Below are 17028 nucleotides of genomic sequence, written 5' to 3' on the forward strand. Positions count from 1 at the left end.
CGGGAGCGGGACGCGGGAGCGCAGTGGCGGGGAGCGCGGGGCGCGGGGTGCGGGGCGCGGGGCGCGGGAGCGCAATGTCGCGGGGCGCGGGGCGCGGGGAGCGCAGGGTGCGGGGTGCGGGGCGCGGGGAGCGCGGGGTGCGGAGAGCGCGCAGCCGGCTCCTGGGAGCGCGCCCCGGACTGCGGCGCCGGAGCCCGGCCGGCGGCCCCGCTGCAGGGCTGGCCTGGCCGGGCGCGGGCGAGGGTGCGGGGCCCGGGCTGCGGAGGCCTGCGGAGCCTGGAGCCCGGGTGAGTATACGCTGTCCCCTCCCCGCGCTGGACCCCGAGCCCCGCCACCTCGCACCCGGGACCTGCATGCGGGGCAGCCCAGCGCCTGCCGCCCCCCCCCCCACTCACCCACTGAGCCTGAGGGCGCCCCAGCTGCCCGGTCCACGCCGAGAGGCGTGTCGCACCCCGTCCCCCACACACACCCAGCACCCTCCCCAGGTCACCGACCCCGGTGGGGGCTACCCGGTTGCCCCCGGAAGCTGGGGCGCCCGGCTTCTCAAACCCTCGGGTTGCAGATCCGGGCTGGAGTGGGCGTGGGGGGCTGGAGAGAAGCCAGTGTGTGGAGGAGCCCAGGCCAAACACCCCCCTGGGGGTGCGGGGGATGCCCTCTTCTCAGGCAAGGAGGCAGGGGAACCCCGCACCACGGAATGTGGGCCCCTTACCCCCCCAAAAAAAGGGGGAGACTAAGATTCAGAGAAGACAGGACACTTAGCGCGAGGCAGCACAGCACCGAGCCCCCTCCTGTCACCCCCTCTCTGAACTGAAATCTTCCGGAGCAGCTAGAGGGGTGGGGGGTGCGGGGGTCTCCTGGCCTGGGGTTCAAGCTTAGATTCTGCTTCTCATCTGCTCTGGGGAGTAGCAGAAGCTGTTTCCTGGCCCCCCGGAGTTCCCTGGGGCACCGGGCAGGGTCTGTCAGTCCGCGCAGCCCCTCCGCCTCCAAGCCTGTGGCTTCAACAGGATCCCGTTATCGAGGCGGGGGGGGGGGGTGTCCTACCTGAGATTAATTCAGAATCTAAAGATGCTGGCTGCTTCTCCCCCCGCCCCCAGTACTAAGATGTAGGAATGCAGTGAACTGAGAAACGGGATGGAGAGGGCCAGCACTTGGAGACAAGCCCCCACTTTCCTGTAGAGACACAAAATTCCTGGGAGATCTGGAGAGGACCCCCGGACCCCCCCCCCCCAACACTTTAGGATGCATAAGGGCCCTGGTACCTGAGCCCTGGCCACCACACTGGAGCATCTGCATAGAGGAGGGGAGGGGGGGGACACCTGCAGACCTGCTTCACCGCCTGTGAAGCGACTCCCCTGCAGGTGGGGAGGGGGGGCTGCAACCCTGATCCTTGTGCTTTGAGCCTTGTGCGCTTAACCTGGTGCGCAAGCTGTGGAGCCTGATGTGGCGTCTCTCCTGTGTCTGTCTTTCCTCATCTTCCACCAAGAAAGAAAGAAAGAAAAGAAGGAAAGAAAAAGATGCTCAAAAAAAAACAAAATAAAACGATATTTCCTGGAAAGCCATTTCTCTGCTAAGTCCAGGGAGGGGGTGCTCAGCTGAAGTTTAGGCCCAGTTACAGGAAGAGTGGGTGGTCTTTCTCTAACCCCCACCCCCAGCTCTGGTCAGCAGACAGCAAAGTGGCCAGGAGTTGGGACCCAGATCCACTGAGCCCTGGCTCTGAGTCCGGTGCTGTCACTGGTGTGCTGACTGACCAGTGGCGTCCTCTGCTGCGCAGAGTACCCAGGCCTGGAGGCTGCTGTGCAGAGAGCGAGCAGGGCTGGCAAGCCTCAGCTCCATATATGCTGGAAGTGCTCTTTTTTCTCTCTTGCATAAAAAAAGTAAAATGGGGGGGAGTCGGGCGGTAGCGCAGCAGGTTAAGCACAGGTGGCACAAAGCGCAAGGACCGTTGTAAGTATCCTGGTTCGAGGCCCGGCTCCCCACCTGCAGGGGAGTCGCTTCACAGGCAGTGAAGCAGGTCTGCAGGTGTCTGTCTTTCTCTCCTGCTCTCTGTCTCCCCTCCTCTCTCCATTTCTCTCTGTCCTATCCAACAACAACATCAATAACAATAACTACAACAATAAAACAACAAGGGCAACAAAAGGGAATAAATAAATAATAAAATCTTTTCAAAAAAAAGTAAAATAGGGGCCAGGCGATGCCACACCTGGTTAAGGGCAAACATTACAGTACGCAAGGACCTGGGTTCAAGCCCATGGTCCTCACCTGCAGGAGGAAAGGTTCACAAGAGGTGAAGCAGGGCTGCAGGTCTCTCTCTATCTCTCTCCCTCTCTATCTCTCCCACTCCATCTCAGTTTCTCTCTGTCTCTATCCAATAATAAATAAATAAATTTTAAAAAATTAAATAAATCGGGAGTCGGACTGTAGTGCAGCAGGCTAAGTGCAGGTGGCGCAAAGCACAAGGACCAGCATAAGGATCCCGGTTCGAACCCCGGCTCCCCACCTGCAGGGGAGTCGCTTCACAGGCGGTGAAGCAGGTCTGCAGGTGTCTGTCTTTCTCTCCCCCTCTCTGTCTTCCCCTCCTCTCTCCATTTCTCTCTGTCCTATCCAACAGCTACAACAATAAAACAACAAGGGCAACAAAAGGGAAAAAATAAATAAAATAAATATAAAAAAAATTTTTAAAAAAGAAGCACTGGACTCTCAAGTATAAGGTCCCAAGTCCAATCCTTGGCAGCACATGTACCAGAGTGATGTCTGGTTCTTTCTTTCTCTCCTCTTATCTTTCTCAGGAATAAATAAATAAAATCTTTATTTAAAAAATGAGACAGGACCTTTGTTGGTGCACCTGGTTGAGCACACATGTTACAATGCACAAGAACCCAGGTTTGAGCCCCCAGTCCCCAGCTGCAGGAGGAAAGCTTTGCTAGTAGTAAATTAGGGCTGCAGGTATCACTCTGTTTCTCTCTCTCTCCCTTCCCTCTCAATTTCTCTGTTTCTATCCAATAAATAAAAAAGATAACAAAAAAACTTTTTAAAGAGTCAGTTACCCCTCTGATTATTAGGTCTGTATCTGTGGTAAGCACTCAGCACCTAGGATGTCTGCTTGATTTGGGTTTTTGTTAGTGTTTTGCCAGTAAGGTTGTCACTGGGTTGGACCTAACTGTTCCCTGAGGCCATTTTTGTCTTTCCTCTAGGTAGAAGGTGAGAGCTAGAGAGACAGAGACAGAGAGAGAGAGAGAGAGACCACAACCCCTGTCCACCATGCATGAAGTTTCTCCTCCCAGCAAGCACTCCCCTATGGTGGCCTGGGGCTCAAACCCAGCTTCTCACACATGTGATGCATTCACTGTACTGGGTCAACCACCTGCTGACCCCCTGAGAAATCCAACCTTTACAGCAGCAGAGACAAATTGCCTTGAACCTGGAGCTGGACTTGAACCCAGAGCTGTTTCCCACAAGGGAACCTTTGCAATTGAGCACTTGGGCTCAGAACAGATAGAAAGGGTGGGAGGGGTGGGAGGGGATGTGGTGCAGTGGATAAAGCATTGGACTCTCAAGCATGAAGTCCTGAGATCAATCCCCAGCAACACATGTACCTAGAGTGATGTCTGATTCTTTCTCTCTCTCTCTTCTCCTATCCCTCTCATTAATAAATAAATTAAATATTAAAAAAGAAAGAAAGAGGGGGTCAGGAGGTAGCACAGAGGGTTAAGCTCACATGGCACGAAGTGCTGGCATAAGGCTTAAAGTGCCAGCTTAAGGGTCTCGGTTCGAGCCCCTGGCTCCCCAACTGCAGGGAGGGTTGCTTCACAATGGGTGAAGCAGGTCTGTAGGTGTCTATCTTTCTCTCCCCCTCTCTGTCTTCCCCTCCTTTCTTGATTTCTCTCTGTCCTATCCAGCAACAACGACAGCAATAATAACAACAATAAACAACAGGGACAACAAAAAGGAAAAAAAATAGCCTTCAGGAGCAGTGGATTAGTAGTGCAGGCACCGAGTCCCAGCAATAACCCCGGAGGCAAAAAAAAAAATAGAAAAAAAAGGGTAGGAGGGGACATACCAGTGAAGGTTTGGGGTGCACCCCCACTGTACCCCACTTCCTGTCTGTGGGCAGCTCCAGGCAACTCTGGTTACTGGCTTCCCCGTCTCTTAGTGCCTTGTCGCTTCTGGTTTGAAGCTGAAGCTGCTGCCCCTCTGCTTGGCAGCCCCCCAGGGCCAGGATAAGCTTACTGGGGTTGGAGCTCATGAGAGGACTCAGAGGAACTGTCAGACAGCAAATGGGGCCACTAAGGTCTCAGTCCCCTGTCTTAGCAGTGGGGCACATTGTTTAGTGCCTGGGAGGCCTGGAAGGCCTGGGGAAGGTAACCGGGAGATAGATGCCTGGGCAGACCTAGACACAAAGCTGTGGGTGCTCATAGCTGGCCGTGCGGCCTTGGGCTGGTCACATGACCTTTCTGAACCATCCCAGGCTCATCCAGACTTGTGGGTACACTGGGCTGACACGGCCAGGATCCAAAGGGTTAAAAGTGGGTGAAGGGGGGGCTGGGAGGTGGTTCACCTGGTTAAGTGCTCATGTTACCAGGCACAAGGGCCTTCACAAGTAGCGAAGCATTATTACAGTCATGTCTCTGTCTCTCCACTCTCTTTCTCAGTTTCTCTATGTCCTATCAAATTAAATAAAGTTAAAAAATAATTTTGGGCAAGGACCGGTGTAAGGATCCTGCGGGGTTCGAGCCCCCGGCTTCCCACCTGCAGGGGAGTCACTTCACAGGCTGTGAAGCAGGTCTGGTGTCTATCTTTCTCTCCCCCTCTCTGTCTTCCCCTCCTCTCTCCATTTCTCTCTGTCCTATCCAACAACAAGGGCAACAAAAGAGAATAAATAAATAAACAAACAAATAATTTCGGGGCTTGGTGGCGCACCTGGCTGAGCACACATATTACAGGTGTGCAAAGATTCTGGTCCAAGAGCCCCACTCCTTACCTGCAGGGGGACAGGTTTTTGGGTTTTTTTGCCTCCAGGGTGATTGCTAGGGCCCGGTGCCAAATCCACTGCTCCTGGGGGCCAATTTTTTTTTTAAGACAGAGAGAAATTGAGAGAGGAGGGGGAGATAGAGAGGAAGTGCAAGACACCTGCACACCTGCTTCACCACTTGCAAGGCAACCCCCCTGCAGGTGGGTAGCCAGGGGCTTACACGGGATCCTTGCATGTCCTTGTGCTTTGTACTATGTAAGCTTAACCCAGTGATCTACCACCCTCTCAGAGAATTAAATATTCATGAAAAAGACATGAGAGAGAAAGAACCAGGCATCACTCTGATTGATACATGTGCTGCCAGGGACTGAACTCAGGACCTCATGGTTGAAAGTCAGTGCTTTATCCATGGTGCCATCTCCTAAACCACTTCTCTCTTTCTCTGCCTGCCCTTACCCTCTTGATTTCTGACTGTCTCTACCCACTAGATAAAAAAAAATTTTTTTAAATAAGCACAAAGCGCAAGGACCGACATAAGGATCCCGGTTTCAGCCCCTGGCTCCCCACCTGCAGGGGAGTCGTTTCACAGGTGGTGAAGCAGGTCTGCAGTTGTCTATCTTTCTCTCCCCCTCTGTCTTCTCCTCCTCTCTCCATTTCTCTCTGTTCTATCCAACAACAATGACATCAGTAACTACAACAATAAAACAAGGGCAACAAGAGGGAATAAATAAATATTTTTTTAAAAATTTAAAAAATAGAGGACCTATTGGGCGTTGTATTGTTATATGGGAATCTGGGGAATGTTATGCATGTACAAACTATTGTATTTACTGTTGAATATAAAACATTAATTCCCCAATAAAGAAATTTTAAAAAAATAAAAAAATAAACAGAAGTGGCTGGAAGACTGGTCAGTGTCAGGAGGAAGGTTATATACCTCCCACAGGGGCAGAGCATTGGGACCCGGCTCTTGGTGGGACATGATACAGACCCAGTGCCCCCAGTTTATTCAGTTCTGAAAGCAAAGCTGGGAAGTCAGTCATCTTTGGGCTTTTGAGAAATCCATTTCCGATGGAAACCTTCCCAGGTTTTTGAAGCTTGGTGACTCAGTCAAGACAGAGCAGAGCACGTCTGCAGGCTGCTCCCACGAGGCCCGGCCCCACCTGGGCTTAGCGGGAGCTTCCTGAGCGCCATCAGGCTGTAACCACATCAGCTTGTGTCTGCCAAGTCCCCGCGCCCTGCAGGGCAGTGTGGAGCCCCACTGTACAGATGGCACAACCGAGGCTCCTGGCAAGAGTGGGGAACAGACATAGGACTCCTCCCTGCGGACCACTGGACCATTTGCAGGTTGTCCCCACATGCCCTCCCTCACTGGGGGTCACTCTGTGCTAGACAGGGAGAGCAGGACAGGAAGCCCAGGATGCAGCCAAGTCCCCAGGGAGACAGGCAGGCACAGGACTTAGCAGAAAAGCAAACCATGTCTGCTCAGAGCTGGGGGCCAGGCGGTGACCAAGGTGGCCTCCTGGCCCTTTGGAGAGCAAGCTCTGGGAGGGGCACTGTGTGGGCAGCAAGGCCTGGAGCAGGCACTGGGGCCGTGGGGTGACCACGCCCTCCCCTTGCAACATTACAGGATTAAATGAGGTCACATATGTGCAGAATGCTGGGCGCCGCCCGGGGCCAGGCTCATCTCCCCAGGATCTTCCTGCCCAGAGTGCCCGGGCCAACCCTTCCCGGCTGGGGCTGGAGCTGCGCGGCCCTCCCATCCCCATGACAACCGCATCTGGGGGCGGGGCTGGGAGCAGGCGCTTTTAGGGCCTGGGGGTAGGGGACGTCTCCCTGTTCTGCCCAGGACTTCCGGCTCCCCTAGACCAGCGCCACCTCTCCTTCAAGATCCGGGAGACCCCAGCATCCTTGACGAGGCTCAGGGAACTGCTCAGATTTCACTCAGATCCCAAGAAACCCACGGAATTTTCCAAGGAGTTCCAGACTATTACAAGGGACCTATTAACAATATGCCTTAAGCATCCTTCCTTCCTTCCTTCCTTCCTTCCTTCCTTCCTTCCTTCCTTCCTTCCTTCCTTCCTTCCTTTTCTGTCTTCTCTCTCTTTTTTTTTTTTCCATTTTCTTTTCTTCCTTCTTTCCTTCCTTCCCCCTCCCTTCCCCAACTTCTTTTACTAGAGCACTGGTTTATGGCTCTGGTTTATGGCATGCTAGGAATGGAGTCTGTGAACCCAGGCCTCAGGCAATGAAAGTTGTTTGCTTAACCATCTTACTCTCTTCACCTTCTCCACCAGAGCACTGCTCAGCTCTGGCTTATGGTGGTGTGGGGGAGTGAACCTGGGACTTTGGAGCCTCAGGCATGAGAGTCTCTTTGCATAGCCATTATGCTATCTTCCCCTGCTCACCATTATACTCTCTCTTCTCGGATCCACCCAGGCTTTTAGAGTGGGGCACCTGGTTGAACGTACACATAATCGTGCTCAAGGACCCTCAGTTCAAGTCCTTGGTCCCACCAGCAGGGGAGAAATTTCATCAACAATGAAGCAGGGCTCCCTCTCCCTTTCTCCCTTTCTAGTTCCTCCTCCCCTCTCACTTTCTCTCTGTCTTAAATATATATATATACATAATTTTTTCATAATTTTTTAAAGTATTTTTTTAAGAGCAGAAAAATCAATGATGCCCCGTTGGAAGCAGCTGCCCTCGGGTGGACACACACACAGCTCACAGCTTCCCTTGATCACCCCCCCCACCCCAGCCATCAGAACTTAGCAACAACAATAATAAAACAGCGACTGGTTCTGGATCAAGTAATGGCTTGTATGAGCTCTCAGACCTTTATTCCTACGGCGTGCGATGGCGTGGTACAGTAGGGAGGAAGCCACCCCAGCAGAGCAGGGACTGATTGATGTTCCAGCTTCAAGGACAGTTTCTCCTGCAGGCTCAGTGCTGAGCAGAGAGGGAAACAGGTACAGTGAGCCCAGAGGAAGTGCCCAGATGTGATCAACAAGGAAGTCTTGAGTGTGCGTATACCCTAAGCAATGTTTGAGATCTACTTAAACTAAAAACAAACCTGGGTGAGGAGATAGCATAATGGTTCTGCAAAAAGAGACTCTCATGCTTGAGGCTCCAAAGTCCCAGGTTCACTCCCTCGCCCCGCCATAAGCCAGAGCTGAGCAGTGCTCTGGTGTTTCTCTCTGTCTTTCTGTCTGCATCTCTCTCATTAAAATAAAACAAATAGGTCCTGGAACATGATGGCAGAGGAGGACCTAGAGAGGGTTAGATTGTTATGTGAAAAACTAAGAAATGTTACACATGTACAAACTGTTATATTTTACTGTCGACTGTAAACCATTAATTTCCCCCTCCCCAAAAAAAGAACTAGGTATAGAAAGCAAAAAGCCACCAGCAAGAATACAAAGCAGTTCTAATCTACTGTAATTACATTGATTTTTAAAATACTTTTAATTTTATTTATTTATTTTCCCTTTTGTTGCCCTTGTTTTTTTATTGTTGTTGTAGTTATTATTGCTGTTGTTGTTGGATAGGACAGAGAGAAATGGAGAGAGGAGGGGAAGACAGAGAGGGGGGAGAGAAAGACAGACACCTGCAGACCTGCTTCACCGCCTGTGAAGTGACTCACCTGCAGGTGGGGAGCCGGGGGCTCAAACCGGGATCCTAAGGCTGGTCCTTGCACTTCGTGCCATGTGCGTTTAACCCGCTGCGCTACTGCCCGACTCCCAATTACACTGATTTAAACTATATTTTATGTGAATATATATGCATGTTAAGAGTTTCTATAACTTTATCTTCATCTATTTCCATATTGTATAATATGCTTGATTATATATGTATATCATCACTTTTAGAAAATAAATAAATAAAACAAGTAAAATATTTTAGGGGCCAGGCAGTGGCTCACGTGGTTAAGCACACACACATTACAGTGCACAAGGACCTGGGTTCAAGCTCCTGGTCCCCTTCTGGTGGGGGAGGAGCTTCATGAGTGGTGAAGCAGGGCTGCAGGTGTCTCTCTGTCTCTCTGTCTCTCTCCCTATCTCCCCCTCCCCCTCAATTTCTCTCATCTCTAGCCAGCAATAAATAAACAAATAAAAGATTTAAAAAAGAAAATCTGGAACCCAAATGCTATTGGAAAAGTTGGATTTTACCTACAAATGTGGAATCCAAGTGCTTCAAAAAAGCTCTGAATGCTATTTCTCAATGCAGTGCCAGGGCGTGGTGCACCTGCCTCCCTGCCTCCGTACACGAGTGAGTGAGTGAGTGAGTGAGTGTGTGAGTGTGTGAGTGAGTGTGTGAGTGAGTGAGTGTGTGAGTGAGTGTGTGAGTGAGTGTGTGAGTGAGTGTGTGAGTGAGTGAGTGTGTGAGTGAGTGTGTGAATGAGTGAGTGTGTGAGTGAGTGAGTGTGTGAGTGAGTGTGTGAGTGAGTGTGTGAGTGAGTGTGTGAATGAGTGAGTGTGTGAGTGAGTGAGTGTGTGAGTGAGTGTGTGAGTGAGTGAGTGTGTGAGTGAGTGAGTGTGTGAGTGAGTGTGTGAATGAGTGAGTGTGTGAGTGAGTGTGTGAGTGTGTGAGTGAGTGTGTGAGTGAGTGTGTGAGTGTGTGAGTGAGTGTGTGAGTGAGTGTGTGAGTGTGTGAGTGAGTGTGTGAGTGAGTGTGTGAGTGAGTGAGTGAGTGTGTGAGTGTGTGAGTGAGTGTGTGAGTGAGTGTGTGAGTGAGTGTGTGAATGAGTGAGTGTGTGAGTGAGTGAGTGTGTAAGTGAGTGTGTGAGTGAGTGTGTGAGTGAGTGAGTGTGTGAGTGAGTGTGTGAGTGAGTGTGTGAGTGAGTGTGTGAGTGTGTGAGTGAGTGAGTGAGTGTGTGAGTGTGTGTGTGAGTGTGTGTGTGAGTATGTGAGTGAGTGAGTGAGTGTGTGAGTGAGTGAGTGAGTGTGTGAGTGAGTGTGTGAGTGAGTGAGTGTGAGTGAGTGTGTGTGTGAGTGAGTGAGTGTGTGAGTGAGTGAGTGTGAGTGAGTGTGTGAGTGAGTGTGTGAGTGAGTGTGTGAGTGAGTGAGTGTGAGTGAGTGTGTGTGTGAGTGAGTGAGTGTGTGAGTGAGTGTGTGAGTGAGTGTGTGAGTGAATGAGAGTGTGTGTGTGTGTGTGAGTCTGTGTGTGTGTTACCACCAGGTCTTCTCTGGGGCATCATTCCTGCGCCATTCCACTGATCCCAGTAGACTCAGAGAGGGAGAGACAGAGACAGGAGGAAAGACACCACAGCACCACGCCTGCATTCCTGAGGCTTCCCTTTTGCTTGATGCTCCTCTGTGGTGGCTGGGGCTCAAACCCAGGTCTGATGTTTATTTGTTAAATGAGGGGTCAGAACACTGCTCTAGTGTGGTGGGGGTACTTGGAGCCCAGACCTGGAGCCTCAAATTTGCAAAAGCATTCTCTCTACCCACTGAGCCACCTCCCCAGACACTAAAGATGCTATTGTAGCATCTGTCTAGTTTTGCCTGGGACCCCAGGTGGGAGGCCTCCAGGCTGTGGGGGGATGAAGTAGAGAGGGTGGGGGTGGTGTCACCCCCCCACCATGACCCTCCGAGCTAACTCTCTTCCCTTCCAGCCTCAACAGCAGGCACCATGGCCGTGGACGTGACAGAATACCACCTGAGCGGTGAGTGCCTGCAGCAAGACACCCTCCCGTCCTCCAGCCCGGGAGTGGGGTGTCAGTGGAACCCCCATATGCCCGAGTTGACTTGGGGACAGCTGGCCAGTGCCACATAGCCTTAGGGACACCAGTCTGGGACCAGTATGAGGCTCCCTTCTTATCTCTTAAGTGCTTCCTTTTAAAAATGTGTTTAATTATTTTTATTTATTAATTAGATAGAGACAGCTAGAAATTGAGAGGGAAGGGGTGATAGAGAAAGAGAGAGACAGAGAGACACCTACAGCCCTGCCTCACTACTTGTGAAGCTTTCCCCCTGCAGAGGAAGCTCGAACTGGGAGCTCGAACCTGGATCCTTGTGCCCTGTAATGTGTGCGCTCAACCAGTTGAGCCACCGTTTGGCCCAAGTGCTTCATTCTTGTGCACCCCAAGAGGCACCCCGCCACCTGCAAACAGGGACAAAGGAGCCACTCTCCCCTGGGGATTGAGAGGAAGCACAGATCCCCAACTGCCCCCCTCATTCCTGGGCCTGCCCCCCTGTGCCCAGGGATGACACTGCACTTGGAGGAACCCCCACTGCCCTCCAGACACATGTCCAAGTAACCATGGAGGAACCCCCCCACTGCCCTCCAGACACACGTCCAAGTAACCATGGAGGAACCCCCCCACTGCCCTCCAGACACACGTCCAAGTAATGATGTCGTGGATGATGTCGAGGCTGACACAGAGACGCACCTGCTGACAGATAGAGGGATGGGGTGCTGAGCCAGAGAAAGAGTCCGTGAGGTTGTGACAGGGGCAGGTGACCGACTTGGGTATCCCAACTCCCCTGTCCCGCTGGCTCCTCCCCTAACACAGCCCCCCCCCCCCAATCCTCCAGTCAACCCAGGGCTGAGCGGAAGATAAGATGTGGTGACGTTTCTCACACTTTGAACTGTGGGACTGGCCACAAGGCAGAAAGAGAAAGCACACCAGTGCTGGGTATCGCGCCCGGGGCCCCACACATGCAAGTCCTGTGCTTCCCCCACTGCGCCCCTCCCCAGCTAGATTCAGTACATCGTTATCCTTTTTTAAATTGTTATCTTTTATTTATTGGATAGAGACAACCAGAAATTGAGGGGGTAAGAGAAGCAATTACAGAAGCCAGAACCTTCTGCTCCCCAAAACCAACCTTGATCCACACTCCCAGCGGGGGGGAAGTGATAAGAGGAAGATCAGAGGACTCTGCACTCCAGCTCCATCAGCACCCAGAGAGAGAGAAGGCAAAGGAGAGGGCCACATGGGGGTAGTTATGTTGTCATGAGTGGCTTGGAGAGGAAGAGAGGATTGAATCAGAAAAAGAAGGGGCAACTATGTATAAAAGTGGACAGGCAGTTGTAGAGAAGATGGTTGGCCCATGTCTACAACTTTAAGGGAACTGTGGTGGATGGCAGTGGGCTGACTGAAGATTCAGAACTCTGGTGGGGGGAATGGTGTGGATTCAAACCCCTGTCGACATGTAATTCTGTGACATAAAAATAAATAAACACTTTAAAAATCCCATTAAAAAAAGAGGGGAGTGGAGAAAGACACCTGCAGACCTGCTTCAACACTCACAAAACTCCCCTGCAGGTGGGGCCCGAGGGTTGAACCCAGGTCCTTGCACATTGTAATGTTCCCTCAGTTAGGTGTGCCACCCCCCCACCTCTGTCTTTTATCTTTTTATGCAGAATGGGTGAGGGGTTCTCACACATGCACACAATGTCTCCCCCCACACACCTCCTGGGACCCTGTTAGAACTTTGTTTCACCCTCAGTCTACACCCTGTCAAGGAAGGAAGGGTGGGTACTGTGCCCAGTCCCTCCGTCATCACTGTTCTCCCCAGGCTGCCAGCCCTCGTTCACCTGCCACATGGCCTCACATCAGCCATGCTGAGGTGACAAGCCAATGTCACCAGCTGTCACTCTCAAAGCCCAGTGACAGTCCTTCCCTCCTTCCTTCCTGCTGCCTGTGGATGTCTGACATCTGAGGAGCCTCAGGACCGCCCAGACTTCAGCTCGCTGGGACTTTTCACTAAGAATAAACCTTCTGGGCCGGGGGGGGGAGGGGGGGGTCACAGAGACCTGGGCCCTTCAATTGGGGACATCTCCTGCACCAGATCACACCATGGCCGCATAGTCCCTCCCTATTCGACCAAGTTTGGGGGAGCAGTGATGAGGAGTGTCCCCGCCAGCCCCAGAAACACTCCCTCTCTCACTGCCTTGGCCCCCCAGCTCAAGGTGCTCTCATCTGGCCCTCCTGTTACTCCTCCTCATCTCAGGTTAGATGAACCCGCATTCCCCAGCTGCAGGGGGACACTTCACAAGCAGTGAAACAGGTCTGTTTCTGTTTTAGGTATCTATCTTTCTTTCTCTCTCTAACCCTAACCTCTACCTCAATTTCTCTCTATCCTATCAAATAAAATAGAAAAAAAAAAAATAGTGGCCAGAACATGTCTCCTGGTAGAAATGTATGTGCCATGGAAATTAGGGCAGTGGCCCCAGGAGGCAGCCCAGTGGATAAAGCACTGGACTCTCAAGCATGAGGTCCTGAGTTTGATCCCCAGCAGCACATGTGCCAGAGTGATGTCTGGTCTTCTCTCTCCCCCTTTCATAATAACAAACAAATCTGCCAGCCGACAGGAATAGTAGCAGGAATCACAGAAAAAGCCTACGAACACCCGGCTGGCCTATAGTAACCACTCAAAGGCGGTTAGTGGTTAGAGACTGAGTCAGTGCTTACCTCTCTGCTCCCGGGGCACCCATCCACAGCGGGGAGGCAGGGGAACCCCTGGTGAGAGGCCATCTTGCCTTACAGTCATCCAGAGCCCCCCTGGCTGGGAGGTGGGCGTCTACGCCGCAGGGGCCCTGGCGCTGCTGGGCATCACCGCCGTGAGCCTGTGGAAGCTCTGGACATCAGGGAGCTTCCCCAGCCCTTCCCCGTTCCCAAACTATGACTACAGGTACCTGCAGCAGAAGTACGGGGAGACCTACGAGGAAGCCAGGCAGAAGGTAAGGTCCCTGTGCCCCCCCCCCCAGTCCCCAGGACCCTCACCCCTCACCCCTCACCCACTCCCAGCAAATTTCTTCTCTTCCAGTCTCCAGCACAGTAGCTCAGTGCTAGGTAGTCAGTGGAAACTTATTTAAGGAATGAATGAATGAATGAATGAATGGAGTCAAGGATTGACTGATTTTGAAAAGAAAGTTATTTATTTATTTATTTATTATTGGATAGAGATAGAGAGAAATTGAAAGGGAAGGGTGAGATAGGGAGAGAGACCGAGAGACACCTAAGCCCTGTTTCAATATTTGTGAAGCTTTCCCCCTGCAAATGGGGACTGGGGCCTTGAACCTGGGTCCTTATGCACTATAATGTGTGCACTTAACCAGGCATGCCACCGCTTGGCCCCTGAAGAGAAAGTTTTAAAACTTCCCTTATCAACAGAAAGAAAAATGCTCTCCCAACACCCCCTGTTAGTTGTTTTGTTGGGTGGTGGTATTTCAGAGATGTGGACATTTTGGAAATGGCTTTCTTGATCACCTAATTTTTTTTTAAACTTCTTTTTTTTTTTTTAGATCATCTTTATTTATTTATTGGATAGAGATATCCAGAAATCAAGAGGGAAGGGGGGACAGAGAGGAAGAGAGACAGAGAGACACCTGCAGCACTGCTTCACCACTCACAAAGTTTTCCCCCTACAGGTGGGGACCAGGGACTCGAACCTGGGTCCTTGCTCATTGTAACATGTGCGCTCAACCAGGTGCGCCACCACCAGCCCCGATCACCTACTTTAAAAAAAATATTTTATTTATTTATTTATTTATTTATTCCCTTTTGCTGTCCTTGTTGTTTTTTAAAATGTTTATTTATGTATTCCTTTTTACTGCCCTTGTTGTTGTTTTTTTACTGTTGTAGTTATTGTTGTTGACGTCGTTGTTAGATAGGACAGAGAGAAATGGAGAGAGGAGGGGAAGACAGAGAGGGGGAGAGAAAGACAGACACCTGCAGACCTGCTTCACCGCCTGTAAAGTGGCTCCCCTGCAGGTGGGGAGCCGGGGGCTCGAACCAGGATCCTTATGCCGGTCCTCGAGTTTCCTGCCATGTGCGCTTAACCCGCTGCTACAGCCTGACTCCTCTACCCCAAACTTTTTTCTGTGTATAGTTTTTACACAGTGGGGGTCACTTCTACCTAGAATTGTATACCCAACCCTGTTCATCTCATTGAGAACTAAAACATATATATATATATATATATATATATATATATATATATATATATATATATATATATATATATATATGACAGAGAAAAATTGAGAGAGATGGGGAAGATAGAGAGACACCTGCAGCCCTGCTTCACCACTTGTGAAGGGACCTCCTGCAGCCGGGGACGGGGCTCAAACCTGTATCCTTGCACTAGTCCTTGTACTTAGTACTATGTACACTTAACCAGGTGTGCCACCGCCCAACCACCCTGAACCAAAGCATCTTCACACATTGTTGACTACAAAACAACATATCGGGAGTCGAGCAGTAGTGCAGTGGGTTAAGCGCACCTGGCGCAAAGCGCAGGGACCAGCACTAGGATCCTGGTTCGAGCCCCCGGCTCCCCACCTGCAGGGGAGTCACTTCACAAGCAGTGAAGCAGATCTGCAGGTGTCTGTCTTTCTCTCCCCCTCTCTGTCTTCCCCTCCTCTCTCCATTTCTCTCTGTCCTATCCAACAATGACGACATCAATAACTACAACAATAAAAAACAAGGGCAACAAAAGGTAAAATAAATGAATAAATAATTTAAAATAATAAAATAAAATAAAATAAAAATAAAGAGAGACTCCAGAGGACACTGCATTGAGCCTGGCCCTCCCACATCATGGTCTCTGCTCCATGTCTGCTCTCTCCAGCATGAACCGAGAGACAGGGACCAGCCACCGAGGGTCTCCTCACACAGGCCAAGGGGGTCTTGGCGGTGACTGGGCCAAGCCTGAGCCGGGCTCAGGGAGGGCCTCCCTCTCGTGTCCCCGACCCGGCCATGCTCCCACACCCCCTCTTCTCTCCGGCAGAGGGTGGCCGCCTGGAACACCCAGCGGGCCAGCACCCAGGGCCCCCTGAGCCGCAAAGGCAGCCTCGGCATGGAGGACACGCTGGACAGCATCAGTGAGCTGGGGCCCCTGGAGCTGATGGGCCGCGAGCTGGACCTGGCGCCCTACGGGCCGCTGCGCAAGTCGCAGTCAGCCGACTCCCTCAACTCCGTGTCGTCGGTCAGCAACACATTTGGACAGGACTTCCCGCTGGGCCAGGTGGAGGTGGGTCTGGACTATGACTGCGCGGCCCAGGCCCTGCGGGTGGCCCTGCTGCAGGGCAAGGACCTCTTGGAGCGCGAGGAGGCCGCATTCGCCTCCTGCTTCATGCGCGTCAGCCTGCTGCCCGACGAGCAGATTGTGGGCATCTCCCGGGTAAGTGGGGGCACCGCCCTGGGTGCCGGGAACCGCTGTCCCTCCCCGCCCCCACCCCGCCCTGGCACTCAGAGGGGACCCAGAGCGGGGTGGGGGGGTGGGAGGGGGGGAGACAGAGCCACCCAGCTGGTGGTGGGGAGCAGGGCCCTGGAGCCTGACTGCTGGGGTTCAAATCCTGCCGCCCCCACTTCCTGGCAGCATGACCCCGAGGAAGTCGCTTCAGCTTGTGGTGACGCAGTTCCCTCTTCTGTGGGGCGCGTGACATCTTGGAAAAGGGAATGCGGGGTTCTTTGTTGTGTAGGTGGGTGGGCTGGTTGGCTTTTCAGAGGTGGAACCTCAAGCATGTGCACTTTCTTTTTAATTTTTTTTTTATTTGTTTAGGATAGAGATGGAGAAATTGAGTGGAAAGGGGAGATTGAAGAGGGAGAGAGAGACCCGCAGCTTTGCTTCACCACTTGTGAAGCTGCCCCCACCCCCGAAGCTGGGGACCAGAGGCTTGAACCCTGGCCCCCACACTTGTGCAGTTTCTTTCTTTCTTTTTTTAATTTTTTCTTTTTAAAATATTTATTTATTTATTTATTCCCTTTTGTTGCCCTTGTTGTCTTATTGTTGTAGTTATTATTGATGTCATCGTTGTTGGATAGGACAGAGAGAAATGGAGAGAGGAGGGGAAGACAGAGAGGGGGAGAGAAAGACAGACACCCGCAGACCTGCTTCACCGCCTGTAAAGCGACCCCCCTGCAGGTGGGGAGCCGGGGGCTCGAACCGGGATCCTTAGGCCGGTCCTTGCGCTTTGCACCACGTGCGCTTAACCCACTGCGCTACCACCCGACTCTCGCATGTGCAGTTTCATCCAGGTCATTTTTTCATTCAGATAAAGAGAGAGTGTACTCCATTGTTGTGATCCTCCAGGTGGTGCTGGGGCCTGATCCT

General features: G+C 51.9%; 1 protein-coding gene across 2 annotated transcripts; it reads left to right on the plus strand.

Moving 5' to 3' along the window:
* Positions 1-208: 208 nt before the first annotated feature.
* Positions 209-16630, plus strand: SYT12 (synaptotagmin 12). Of its 2 annotated transcripts, none has more exons than XM_060184730.1 (4): positions 209-287; positions 10581-10631; positions 13458-13651; positions 15703-16630. In XM_060184730.1, the coding sequence occupies exons 2-4, from the start codon at positions 10598-10600 to the stop codon at positions 16474-16476; spliced, it is 1002 nt and encodes a 333-aa protein (XP_060040713.1). In that variant the 5' UTR covers positions 209-287; positions 10581-10597; the 3' UTR covers positions 16477-16630. The 2 variants fall into 2 exon arrangements, with proteins under 2 accessions (XP_060040713.1, XP_060040712.1); XM_060184729.1 differs by lacking the exon at positions 209-287 and adding an exon at positions 5874-6316.
* Positions 16631-17028: the final 398 nt, after the last annotated feature.

The sequence above is a fragment of the Erinaceus europaeus genome, unplaced genomic scaffold, assembly GCF_950295315.1.
Source record: "Erinaceus europaeus unplaced genomic scaffold, mEriEur2.1 scaffold_623, whole genome shotgun sequence".
Lineage (NCBI taxonomy): Eukaryota > Metazoa > Chordata > Mammalia > Eulipotyphla > Erinaceidae > Erinaceus > Erinaceus europaeus.

Bases quoted from the DNA above. Each gene is read 5' to 3' on its own strand.
- SYT12 (XM_060184730.1), top strand. From the start codon at position 10,598: ATGGCCGTGGACGTGACAGAATACCACCTGAGCG. The intron at 10,632-13,457 runs GTGAGTGCCTGC...CTTGCCTTACAG, and splicing joins GACAGAATACCACCTGAGCG to TCATCCAGAGCCCCCCTGGC. The intron at 13,652-15,702 runs GTAAGGTCCCTG...TCTCTCCGGCAG, and splicing joins ACGAGGAAGCCAGGCAGAAG to AGGGTGGCCGCCTGGAACAC.